The sequence below is a fragment of the Auxenochlorella protothecoides genome (assembly GCF_000733215.1).
Source record: "Auxenochlorella protothecoides strain 0710 unplaced genomic scaffold scaffold34, whole genome shotgun sequence".
Classification (NCBI taxonomy): domain Eukaryota; kingdom Viridiplantae; phylum Chlorophyta; class Trebouxiophyceae; order Chlorellales; family Chlorellaceae; genus Auxenochlorella; species Auxenochlorella protothecoides.
In genome coordinates, this window is record NW_011934483.1 from 22,927 (window position 1) to 35,568 (window position 12,642).

The window sequence follows — 12,642 nt, forward strand, 5'->3', positions numbered from 1 at the left end:
ACATGGGCCACACGACAGGCGTGCGCTGAACCCTTGGCAGGATGCCCTACTTGATCTGCGGGACGATGCACAGATGACCTATCCACAAACAATCAAGCTGGAATCGTGGTGCACCCGGCACGATGGCGCTCCGGATCTGGACGCCCATTGCTCTGCAATGCTCGGCCTCCGCTGCCCTGATCGCCATGTGCGTGGGCCTCCTAACCAGATGGCTGAAAGTTCCCACCGCCTGGACAGCGGCCCTGGCGGTTCCCTATACCTACGGAAAGGGGCAAAACGTCGCAGCATGGACTGGTGCCAACTCTCAGCGAACAATACTGCTCTGGGGGCCATTGCTGCTCGGGGCCCTGGCGATGCTAGCCAGCGCCTGCATCAGAGCAGAACCCGCGCCCCAGTGGTGGCGGCGCTCGATGCTCAAGGCACGTATTCCCATGCATATGATCATGCGTGGCGGTTGTCTCTTCAGGTTTCGATGTCCAATGGCACTTGATGCGCACCAGAGAGTCGGCGTGTTGACGGCCGAGCATTCCGGCATTCTTACACAGGTCCGGAGATCGCTCCAGTACCAGCTTGGACCTTCCAAGATCTGGCTGAGACTGACAGACGGTCTCAGCGTGCTTGATCTCATGCTTTTCTGTGCTCTCTTCGCACTCAACGTCGCCTACTTTGCGAGAGCTCTGGTGCTGGAGAGCAACGACTTGGATGCATGTGAGCTGGTGGCTTCTCTTGTACGTTGCTGCTGATGGGACCCTGCCCTTTCCAGAGGCTTCCTGCATCCCCATGACCACGCTCCAGCACAAGCTCCCCAGCTTCCGGCATTGCTCCCGTGCTCACCCATATCAATGAAATGAACCTCTCACATCTATTCCCTGCACATAACCTTTGCAGCAATCGCCAAAGGAGAGGTGCAGGAGCAGTCAAAGTCCATGCTCATGCTGAAAGAGTGAGTGCTGGAACACTACAATCACAAGGGTTGCATGCTCCTGCCGGTCCCTGGCTGACAGCTCGAGCTGTTCCATGGATCTTAATCTGCACTCAAGGGCAGCTCCTGAGCTCAGCTGCATCCTTGAAGAAGATGGCACTGCTTTCCTTTCCCCCAAGGACCTCATCGATGCAGCCCTTGCCCCGTCCCCCACGCAGGGCTTCCACACAGTTTGGCCAGCTCATGTTCATCGACCTCTGGCTCCTCTTCCTGCCCATTCCGCGTTCCTCCTTTCTTAAAGACCTCACCGGCCTGGACCAGCAGGCCATGATCCGCTACCACAAGTGTGCCTGTCTGTTCTGGATGCGTGCGCGCGCACGAGGCTGTTCCCCCGGCTCCTGGGATGCATCCATTATGAGGACCATCCGGCGTGCAGACCCTGCGTCCCACACCACCCGCTCAGGTTCCTGGGTCTGTGGTGCTTCTGGGTGCTGGCCCTGCATGGCGGCATGTTTTACATCTATTGGGGAGTGAGCCACGAGTGAGTGATGTTGGACATGGGCGTGCGGAGCTGCATATGGTGGGGAGAACAAGAAGCCAGCCACTGGAGCATGGGATCGCTGGTGTGGAGGCGATGCGAGCACAGTCATTGCCCAGGCTGTTGCTCTGTTTGGACCAGACTGGGAAGTGGGGCCCTTGTTCCGGCGGCGCCATGGGTGTGGGGCTTTCCCGTCGTGTCCCACTGGCTCGACATGTCCTCATGCATGGGGGACCCCACAGGTTCTGGGTGGAGTGGAAGGATTGGGGCACCCTGGACAGCATCAACAACCTTGCAGGGACCCTCAGCTTCCTCTGTATGTGCGGGCTAGTCCTCACTGCGCGGGAATCTTTCCGTCGCAAGAGCTACGAGGTGTGGGGGACAAGGTCTGAGGTTCGAGGGGAGGGTAGAGGGGACAGGGATGGCTAATTCTCAGGGGAGAGGAGCTGTGCAGCCGGCAGCACTGCTCCTCTCATGTCCAACCCCGCCTCTCGTGCATCTTGGGAATGGTGAGGTTCTTGTGCCAGCGGCCGTGCCGTTCAACCTTCCTCGTTCTCATTTGGGACATCTTCCCTCCACCTGCGCAGTGGTTTTACAGGTTCCACCTGGTCTGCTTCCTGGGCTTCATGGTGTTGGCCTGCATGCACTACTCCGGATCGTGGCGCTACTTCACCCCTGGTGAGCGACATGACTCGGAATGTGGGACATGACCCGGCTACCGAGAGACACATCGCTCCAGGTCTGCTTGCGGAATTGCTCCCCAAGTGGGAGGACACATTCACAGCCCCCTCCCTCCCCACATAGGCCTTCTCCTCTGGGGCGTGGACCTGCTGCAGCGCGCCTCGACCAGCTCCGCCAATGTCGCCATCCACTCCGTTCACCTGGATGAGGAGAAGGACGTGACCACTCTGGTCCTCCAACACGCACGGGTGGGTCTCACCTGGTGGAGAGGGGCGGTTGCTGGAAAGGGCGGCCTTTACTCTTGGGAGGCGCATGTGCAGGGAGTGGGGGGGCGGCGGCACCCCACCTCTCTTAAGTGCATGTCTGAACTGTTCAACCCCCCGCTGTGCTTTGGATGACCACATCTCTCCCCTCCCTCACGCCCTTGCCTACACCAGCCTGGCTGCCCCCTGGGCGACATCCACCTCCTCGTCCCCGCCATCTCCCGCTGGGCCTGGCACCCATTCACCATCGCCGCCTCGACCCCGGCCCAGCCCTCCGCGCCAGGGACTCTCACCCTGCACGTGAAGAATGAGGGGACATGGACCAAGGTATGAGCTGAGTGGGGCGACATGGTGTGAGTGGGAGTCACATGGACTGGCAAGGGGGAAACAAGGATGGTACAGGATGGAAGCAGCGCCGGATCGCGCCTGCCTTGGGAGGTCACCGGGTCTACTAAGCGCGGTCAAGCTTCTACCAGCCTGGATTCCGCAAGTCCTCACCAGCTCCCTGCCGCCCTGACATCCCCATCCCCACCCACTTCTGTTCACAACCAACCATGTCATCCCACAGAGGCTGGCGGACCTGCTGCTGGCCCGGCCGGACGCCGCCATCCGCGCCACCCTGCCCCAGCAGGTGTTCCCTCCTCACGAGCCCTGGACCGGGGACGAAGCCGTGGCTGTGGTGGTGGGCGGCATCGGGGTCACGGCCGTCATGCTCTCCCTGCGCCGGATGGTAGAGAGGAGGGCGGCAGGGGCGCTGGCCACCCGCCGCGTCGCCGTCCTCTGGGCTGCCCGCCACGCCTCGGAGTTCCTGACCCTGGACGCCGCAGTCGCCGCTGCTGCAACGTGGGTGCCGAGGAAGGACGGCGGGGACGGGTTCCAAGTCGGCTGAGGGCAGTCGTGGAGGCCCTCGCCACCGGTGCAGCCTCACATCTGCTGCATGGGGCTTGGGACCCGCACCCATGCACGCTGCCCGCGGCCGGGTATCAAGGGAGCCAGCCGGGCACCCCGTGCGCTCTTCCCATTCCTGACCCCAGTCAATCGCAATGTACCTTGAGCAGTGGCTCCATACCACCCTCCCCCCCCCCCACCAAACGCTCACAACCTCTCTCTAAAAACCTACACAGGTCTGGCGACCCGTGGCTGACCCTGGAGCTCTTTCAGACGCAGCCCAGTCCCGTCCAGGAGTGCAAGCTGGAGGCGGGGCTGGAGTCCGGCAGCCGGGTGTCCAGCCTGGGCAAGGGCCTGAGCAAGGCGGGGGACGGCGACGACGACAGCACGGAGGGTTCAGGGGCGCTCCAGCAGCGCACGCCGCCGGCGCCCCCCAAGTCCGGTGCCTGGCCCCTGGCAAGACCCCGCGCGCCCCGACCCTTGGCCCCCGCCCACATGGGCCCCCTGTACCTGGCGGCCCTCCACATTCTCACTTTCTTTGGCGGCTTCGTCGGACTGATGCTGGGCTGGAGCTGGCTGCCCGAGGCGCAGACCGCGCTGGCCACCAAGCAGGTCACCAAGCCCTTTGTGACCACCATCAGCTGGAGGGTGAGAGGGGTTGCCTCTGGTGTACTTCGCCCATGAGCAGGGTGTCCCGACCTCCCAGGCGTGCCCCCGGAGTGTCCAGGCCCTCGGCAAGTTTGTGACCGCATGCACCTTCTCAAACCACCCTCCTCCCTTGCTCCCTCAGGCTGGCTCGCTGGGCATCACGGGGTTCTGCGTCGTGGGGCTGGGCCTGCCCTACATCCTCCTGGTTGCGCCCATGATGCTGTGGAGGTGCGCTGGCCATGGAAAGGGGGAACGCAGTGGGCCTGGGGTCTTCTGCAGTCCCACCCACTCTCGCATCGAGGCTGCCTGCATGCCAGGACAGGCATGCTGCCACATAACCATGCGACCCCTCACAACCCTGCGCCGCCCAGCCACCATTGCAGGTCCTGGGCATCCCGGCCTGGACGCAGGTCTGACACACCTCGGATGCAGGACCTCGAGCTCACCGTGCTGGGGCCCAGACGCAGCCTGTCCCACGACATGGGCTCTCCCCACGAGGCTGCGACCCCTTTCCAGCCCTGCCTACTGGTGTGTCCGGGATCTCGTGGGAAAGGGCATGCCTCCAAGCCAAACCCTGTGATTGAGAGGCCGCTGACCATCCAACAACTGTCTCGTCGACGCACACACATCCCTCTACTCCCGTGCAGGAGGGCGGCAAGCTTGTCGTGCCCAATGGCAAGGCCAGCCAGCTCAGCGTGGACATCCTCCCAGGCCGTCCCCCCATCCTCGCCGCGCTTTCCGCCCTGGGAGCCGCCCACGAGAGCGTCAGCGTCCTGGTGTCAGGTGCGGCCGGCGTGGGAGGTGGTGAAGGCCCCGCTCACGTGCCCCTGGGCCTGCCAGCAAAAGGAGACCGTCGCCGCTTGCGAAACGAAGGTGGACCCACGATGCAGTTTCTGGGCAGCAGTGACTGTGTGCCGTTGCCTGCCCTGGTTTTTCCAGATCCTTTCATGACTCACAAAACAGACACATCCTCCTCCGGCAAACCCCAACCCCCCTCCCTCAGGTCCTGATGGCATGTTCAGATCTGTGTTCCAGGCGGTGGCCGAGCTGAACAGGGGCCGACCCAAGTCAGGGAGCGGCTACTTCTCCCTGCACAAGCAGGCTGGTGTCCTTTGATCCAGATGCTCATCTCACGAGCTCAAACACGGGCTGGCCATGGAAGACTCCGTGGCATACCGGCGACCAATGGCGGAAACCCGAAATAATGTTCGCATCATTCAATCTCGCATCATCACGCCCTACCACGGAATCCACATTGACCTTCCCTCAGAAAGTTGATAAGTCAAAGCTTGCAGCATCCTTCCCATTGTCTCAAGACTCTTGCCCAGCCAATCTCTTGACATAGGATCATACTACTGCGCAAACGAGGTATACTATCTCATACTGGTATGACTGCTTACTCCATGAAAAGCTTCCTCGAGGTTCTCGTTATGGCACCATGGTAGGGTTGTCATGGCGTGCAGGACCCCCAAACACTGATGGAGCCGTGACCCGACAGATGATGCACGCGAAGGCAATGTGGCGAATAACGACCTCTGAAGTATCCGATAACATGCAATGTGCTGCATTTTTTCTAGGTATGGGGGGTCGGGACGCTGGCATACCTCCATGACGTCTAGGACTATTGCCAGAGTGGCCCCTCCCTCAGCTTCTCCGGGTGAGGCAGACGGCACGCGATTTGCGCACGCCCATCCAAGAAAAGTTGCATGTTGAGAGCGCGCAAGACACTTACTGGGGCCATGCGTGGAGATCAATCCCTTCCGAGATGACTCATCTGCGAGACGTGCCCGCATGTCGATGTTTCGGGTGTGGGCCCCTGTCGGGCTGAGGGCCCTGGCATGGCTCGCCTTGACGGTGTCGCTCGCCAGCCTTGCCAAGTACGTGGACATTCCAGCTTCTTGGTATACCACGCTTGGAATCCGGTACCCGTATGGCTTTGAGTTTGAAGTTTGGGCATGGACTGGTCGGAACAGTGGAAGGCTGGTCCTCGGCTGGGGACCACTCCTCCTGGCCGCACTCCTCACCATCGCCAGCTCGGCCTTCGCACCAGTTGACCGACCCAAGTGGTGGACCAATAACACTTACAAGGTAAGGATGCGTTGGCCAGCTTGCCAGACGATATGACTCGCAAAACTTGTCCGTGTGCAAAGCCCGTTCCACGCAGCAGCGGGGCCCACTCTCTGGCACCTGCAGGTTCGCTCTTTCCTGCAACGCCAGCTCCCCCCGACGAGGCTCTGGCTGGCGGTGTCCGATGGACTCACGATCCTGGACGTCATCCTCTGCATGGGACTACTGGCCCTGCATGCCAAGTACTTCCTTCCGCCAATGATCTCCCAGCATGCCCGAATTGTGAAGTGTAGGTTGGTGGTGGGTGGCAGGGGGTGGAGGGATTGCATGAGGTCCTAGGCCGTCTTGCTGCCGTCTCAGTCAGCTTGGGGAATGACGCTTCTGAGACTCTTTGCCCACCTGCCCCCATCCGCTCGCTCTCATCCTGTTCAAACCACCAAAATCACCAGTGCGAGAATCTGGCCAGGTTTTCCGAGACCCGCTTTGGTACATGTACTTCAAAGTGTGAGTGGGGAAATGCGGGACCCGCCTTCCACCCATGGAGGGCCGCGGGACGATGATCCCCGCCTGGAATGTGGAGTTGACAAGTCACACACCCCTCCCCCAAACAGCGCCGGGAGGCAGTTTGGCGTGCTCATGTTCATCGACGTCTACCTGCTCCTGCTGCCCATCCCCCGGAGCTCCTTCCTCCAGGACCTCGCCGGACTCGACCACGCAGCCATGATTCGATACCACAAGTGAGCTGGCGCAGCTTTGTATGTGGCATGGATGCGAGGGGACACCCTGCCCGGCTGCCATGCTACGAGGCGCCCCTTCAGCACAGCAGAGGCACCCCCTCGCATCCCCTGCCACTTGCAGGTTTTTGGGGTTGGTGACTTTCTACATGCTGACGCTGCATGCCCTGGTGACATACGCGTACTGGGGCTTTGTCGGCAGGTGCGAGGGGTGAGACTCTGCCGTCCCTTCCCCTCAGGACCCTGGCTTGGCTGCATGTTTGGGGCCAGGTGGCCATGGGTTCCTGTACTGGGCCTGTCCTGCATCGACTGCCGCCCTCATCAATGCAAACCCATCTTCACCTCTGCGTTTTAGATTTTGGAGGGAGTTCTGGGACTGGGGGACCATCCGCACCATCAACAACCTGGCAGGCACCCTTTCCTGGCTCTGTTTCATCCTGCTGGCCTGGGCTTCCAAGGACTTCATCCGACGCAGCTCTTACCAGGTGTGTCTGGGCTCCGGAGCTTGGCACTCGTGGCAGTGAGTAGGACTAGGAGTCGTGCCATGGAGGGGCGTTGAATGGCATGGGACCTGATGATATCTCTATCCAGAATGCTGTGGCTAGATGCACAGTGTTGGAAAGGCCGGTTGTTGCAGGGCGGCCAGACAGCTGATCCACCTACAGCATCTCATACGTTATGTCTCACAACTCCGCCAATTGTTGCTCCTTACCTTCCCCCCAGTTTTTTTACCGCATTCACATCCTGGGCTTCCTCGGCTTCATGGTCTTGGGCTGCATCCACTATTCGGGCGCATGGCGCTTTTTCACCCCAGGTGCGCCGGCGTCGGGTTTGGTGAGGGGCCGGGAGCACGGCAGGATGCATGCTGTGTGGAGTAAAGCTTGCAGAGGGGGAGTCACAAGGAAATGAGAAGGCCTCGGTCCCACCGCCCACCCTGCACCAACTCTCCATGCCCTCACCCTTATTCTCCGAAAAGGCCTGCTGCTCTGGGGCGTGGACCTGGTACAGAGGGCCGGCATGGGCATGACCCCGGTGCCTGTCCTGTCTGCTGACGTGGATAGCGAGAAGGATGTGACGACCCTGGTCCTGCAGCACTCCCAGGTGTGGTCAAGGGCCCTGCGGCGTGGTGTGGTGGCGGCGGGGATGATGGTGGACTGTCAGGGACCCCTCCACGCTGGGTGGGTCACAATCTCGGGCTCCCCCTCTCTGTGACCTCCAACACTCTGAACGCCAGGGATGAGCGACGGGCCACTCAGCACACCTTGCACCCTAACGCCTTTCCCGCCATGTACATTTCCCCAGCACGACCTCCCACCCTCCTGATTTCAATTCCCCACCAAAAAATGCAGTCCACCTGCCCGTTGGGTGACATCCACCTGCTGGTCCCTGCCATCTCACGCTGGGCCTGGCACCCCTTCACCATCGCCCGCGCCACGCCTGCCGCGGGGCTGACGCCCGGAGCGCTGACGCTGCACGTCAAGGGCGAGGGGCAGTGGACGCGCGCGCTGCGCCGGCTGGCGGCCGCCGGCGCCGGCCGCCGGCTGGAGGTCCGTGCCAGCCTGCCGGCGCGCTCGCTGCCGGCGCCGGAGCCTTGGGCGGCGGCCGAGGCCGTGGCCGTGGTGGTGGGCGGCATCGCCGCCACCGCGGCCATGCCCGCCCTGCGCTCCCTGGTGGAGGCCCGGCGCTCTGGGCACCAGGGCCCACGCCGTGTGCTCGTGCTCTGGGCAGCCCGCCACGCCACCGAGTTCCTCGCCCTGGACCCCGTCGTCGGCGCCGCTGCCCTGTGAGTTGCAAGGGGTGGTTCTTGTTGGTCTTGGCCCCGCACTCGAAGCGCGGGGCGCGAGTTGCAGTACGGCGCCAGTAGCAATTGGGCACGGGCTTGGTGGTGGGCCTTTCACTGTCCCTGTACTGCAACTCCCACCCTGTTCGACCTCCAACTGATCATCACTCACCGACCCACCCACCCACAACAACACACACCACACTGCTCACACCAGGGCGGGGGACGGGTGGCTGACCCTGGAGCTGCACCTGACGCGGCGCCCTGGCTGTCGCCACTGCGGCGCCGACCCGCAGGGGGTGCGGCGCTCCCCCAGCGCCGGCTCTTCCCAGGACGAGGAGCTGGTGGCGCTGCAGGCCGGCCAAGACCCCGACCCCGACCCCGAGCCGGGGCCGGAGCCGGCGCGAGGGCGCGGGCGAGGCCAGTCGGGCGAGGCCGCCGCGGGCTACAGGGCGGTGCGCAAGCCTCAAACCGGGCTGGTCGCGGTGTCGGCCTCGCCCCTGGGCACCAGGAACCCCTGGTGAGGAGGAATCCAGGGTGGGGAGGAGAGGAGGAAGGGGTCTCCGGGAGGGTTGCCATTGGGGAACTGTGTGAGAGAGAATGGGAGGAGCGTCGAAAGGTCTTCTAGGGCCCCTCTCCTTCTCCCCCTACCCATCCACCCATGCTTTGCTTTGAGAATGCCAGGCTTGCTCTGCATGCGGCAGGCCTCCTCATCACTGCTGAGCCTCCGCCCACCACCCACTCTGTAGAGGCTTGCCCCCCTTTCCTCATCCACCACCAAGTTCCCTCCTCTCACACCCTGCGCAGCCCGCTGCCGCCTGCCCACCAGGGCCGCCTGCACCTCATGGCCCTTCACCTGATAACCTTCCTGGGGGGCTTCACGGGCTTGATCCTGGGGTGGAGCTGGATGGCGGAGGCCCAGACGGCGCGCGAAAGTGGCGCCCTGCCCCGCTCCCACGTCACCCAGCTGTACGGCACCGTGAGTGGCGGCGAGGGGATGTAGGGGTTGGGGGGCGCTGGGTCGCAAGGGAGCGATGGGAGAGCTGGAGTGGAGGGGGAGGATGCAGCGTTGCGCGGGGAACCCACCATCCAAGTCTTGGTCATCCCTGCCTCGCCCGTGAAGCGGCTGCTGGCTACCGCCCCCCCACCCCATCGCCTCACCTGGCCACCGCTGCCCCATCCTCGCCCAGGTCGGCGCGACGGCCATCGCCTGCTTCTGCGTCGTGGGCCTGGGGCTGCCCTTTGCGGTCCTCATTGCGCCCCCCATGCTCGTCAGGTGGGCGGTGCCGGCACGGCGCCACCGCAGTGGGTCTGGGCAGGCCTGCGCGGCCCGCCGGGGCGATGGCAGGAACCCACGAGAGCGCTGTGGTGTCCTACCTGGAGGGAATTTTGAGGGATCCCAGACCTCCGCTCCCATCACAGGCTGTGGCGAGGGGGGGCCGTGGCGGCGCATCACACCACCTGATGCCGATCCGGGCGAGGAGGAGGCCCGGGACCTGGCTCGAGTGCCGGTGCTGGCCGGGGGGTACAACTCTAGCGAAGGCTGTTCAGTGGTGAGCCGGCGCTTTGGGCTTTGGGGGCATGTCCCCAAGGGCCGCGTGCGCAGTTCTCAGCATCAAGTCGAGGTGGGGGCCTTCTCCTCCCCTGGCGGGGGGGGGATGCAACTCAGGCACGAATCAGCCCCATGCCGCCCTTCCCCACATCGTGTCTCGCAGGACATGGGTACCCTGACGGTGCCCGGGCACGGTTCGATCCCCATTCTCCCACGACGGCCGGCCATGGACGAGGCCTTTGCGGAGCTGGGCCTGCTGCACTCCCGGATTGATGTGCTGCTGGCAGGTGCAGGAGGCATGGGGATTGCAAGGGATGCTGTGACGTAATGGCGAGTGGTTCTGAGGGGTCACGGTGGGTGCAGCGAACAGCCGCGGGTGCCACTGAATCCCTGCCCCTGCCATGATCACACCCGTGAGCTCCCTCCCTCCCTGGTGCGGCAGGGCCGGAGGGCATGTACCGCGCCGGGGTCAAAGCCGTTGCGGCCCTGAATGGTCACAGGGTGCTCCCCAGCAGCAAACCCATGTACGAGGTGCACAAGCTGGCGGGGATGCTGTGAGTCTGGTGGTTCAAGGCTACTGCTGCCCAGGCATGTGGAGCTAGTACAGCAGCTCGCTAGTCGAGCAGACACCGGGTGAGCGCCGTGCGGGCCGCACTGGGATTGGTCCTCTTGCGCCTCGCGAAGTCGATCTGACGGAGGTGAGGGCCCATCAATCCCGTATTGGGAGTACTATGGTCGATGAACGGTCCAGCCAAGCACAGGGCCTAACCTCCCCCTCTGGACGTGTTGCAAGCGGGCTCCAGTTGGCCTGAAGCGAGGCCATACTGTGGAGCGACAAGGCCCTCCCCCTGCCAGGAATGCTCGTAGTGGAGGGTGCAATCATGTTGGTGCGGCCGCCTAGAACATGGTATCTGGGTGTGTTCTTACCCATGTTTTTGCTGTAACAGCTCATGACAACTGGTTACTGTAAGCCGCAGCGCATCAGTAAAGAGGTTGAATGACGAGTGTCCCCCACCACTCCCCAGCGTTACTGGCCTGTCTGCGCCCTGCACGCCCGGCAAGGTTGCTTGCTTGAGCGGACCGCCACAAGAGCCTACAACACCCAACCTGCTAGGGTGTAATCCCAGTTCCGATCGAGGACACACGCTGAGTCGGCACACAGCTCTCCCCTGTCTGCGCGGCGGACGACCCGGCTCCGGTCCTGACCAGCCACGTTCCGGCTCGGACTCTCCCCCCCTTGGATTCCAGGACGCGGGCCCTCAGCGTGACGCTCAACATGCACCTTCAGGATACAACTTCAAGCACAAAGTGGTATGTTGCCAGGTGAGGAACTTCCAAATGCCTTGGGGTGTCAGCCCACCATCCGGATGTGGGGACGCGTCCCGGAGCAGTGTGCTATCTTCGCGACAGGTGGTGGAAAGTTCCTTGCCAATCCTGCGCAGTACAGTGATAAATATTCGTCAGCCTTTCAGCTTCTCTCCAGAGTCAAGAAAGCTTCGTAATTCTTCACAAGTCCCCTGACAGCTCCCTGTTGGCGCGGCTAAAGCCCTCCAGCTCGAGCAGTAACACCCGGCACAGGGACAGAGCCGGGCTCGGTAACAGGCAGGCTGGCAACTTCGCCCTCAAGATCCACTGATCATGCTCTTCGCTCGCCAGGAATGACAGCCACTCGGCTCGCGCCCGCCTGGGTGGCCAGCCTGTCGTTCCTCTTGTTGCTCCTCCCCGCCGTGCAGGCAGAGGTACGTGTGCTGGAGCTCTCCACGGATTTCCTCCTCCGACCACCCTCTCCCCACCGAGACTCACCGCACTCCCTCACCGCCCCAATCTTTGCGCAGGGCAACCCAATCATACGGCTGAACTTCATCCAATGCATAAATCCCAGCCATGACATCTACATCACCAATGTCATCCAGTGCACTGCCAGCGTGACCCTGTCGGCCCTGCCTGCCACCGGCTACCACGTGACATACAACCTGGCTGGCGCCCAGGGCACGGCCGACGCCGTCCCCACCCAGCTCACCTCCTTCCTCAGCTGGAGCACGCCCGGCAGCTACGACACGGGGTGGGCCTACGCCTGGTTTGTGGCTGCCGACGGCGGCATCGTGCAATCCTCATCCAGGGCCATCACCCCCTTCCCCAGCCCCCCGCCCTCTCCCCCACCCTCCCCGCCGCCCTCCCCCCCCAGCCCATCGCCGCCGCACGGGCCACCCATCGTGCTGGCCGCCGCCAGCTGCTCCCTGGCTGCGCGGGGAGTGGTATGCGTGACCGTGGTGACCACCGCCCGGCACGTCAACCCCATCTACCTCACTTTTGAGCTGGGGTCGGGGGTGTTCCGCAACTCCTACTCGCCCACCAGCCTGACCCAGAGCGCGCAGTCCGTGTTTGTCGACGCCACCCAGGCCACCGGCACCTGCTCTGCCTCAGCCTACGACTATGACGGCGAGTTCATCCAGACCCCCGACGTGGACCTGACCCCGGTGGGGCCGCCGCCGCCCCCCAGCCCCCCGCCCCCCCCGCCCTCCCCGCCCCCGCCCCCCACCATCACCCTGGACCAGGCCCAATGCTGGCG

General features: G+C 63.4%; 3 protein-coding genes across 3 annotated transcripts in view; all 3 read left to right on the forward strand.

Annotated features, from left to right (window-relative positions):
* Positions 1-626: 626 nt before the first annotated feature.
* On the forward strand, positions 627-5,056 carry F751_3247 (Ferric reductase transmembrane component 1; the record flags this gene model as incomplete). The annotated part of the gene is made up of 14 exons (XM_011403917.1): positions 627-708; positions 889-943; positions 1,141-1,266; positions 1,386-1,463; positions 1,703-1,832; positions 2,048-2,138; positions 2,265-2,389; positions 2,579-2,731; positions 2,973-3,247; positions 3,529-3,940; positions 4,083-4,168; positions 4,324-4,468; positions 4,588-4,723; positions 4,944-5,056. 14 exons carry the CDS (start codon positions 627-629, stop codon positions 5,054-5,056), a joined length of 2,007 nt encoding a protein of 668 aa, XP_011402219.1.
* Positions 5,057-6,497: 1,441 nt separating this feature from the next.
* F751_3248 (putative ferric reductase transmembrane component) lies at positions 6,498-10,631 on the forward strand (the record flags this gene model as incomplete). Its single annotated transcript, XM_011403918.1, has 12 exons — positions 6,498-6,511; positions 6,619-6,744; positions 6,866-6,943; positions 7,106-7,226; positions 7,465-7,555; positions 7,718-7,842; positions 8,091-8,524; positions 8,739-8,820; positions 9,712-9,826; positions 9,944-10,074; positions 10,237-10,360; positions 10,516-10,631. 12 exons carry the CDS (start codon positions 6,498-6,500, stop codon positions 10,629-10,631), a joined length of 1,557 nt encoding a protein of 518 aa, XP_011402220.1.
* Positions 10,632-11,731: 1,100 nt separating this feature from the next.
* The window catches only part of F751_3249 (hypothetical protein), a gene marked incomplete at both ends in the record, with an annotated part of 2,539 nt that continues 1,628 nt past the window's right edge, over positions 11,732-12,642 (forward strand). Inside the window, 3 exons of the mRNA XM_011403919.1 lie at positions 11,732-11,812; positions 11,909-12,150; positions 12,304-12,550. Coding sequence (XP_011402221.1) covers positions 11,732-11,812; positions 11,909-12,150; positions 12,304-12,550 — 570 coding nt within the window. The remainder of the gene's footprint in view (positions 11,813-11,908; positions 12,151-12,303; positions 12,551-12,642) is intronic.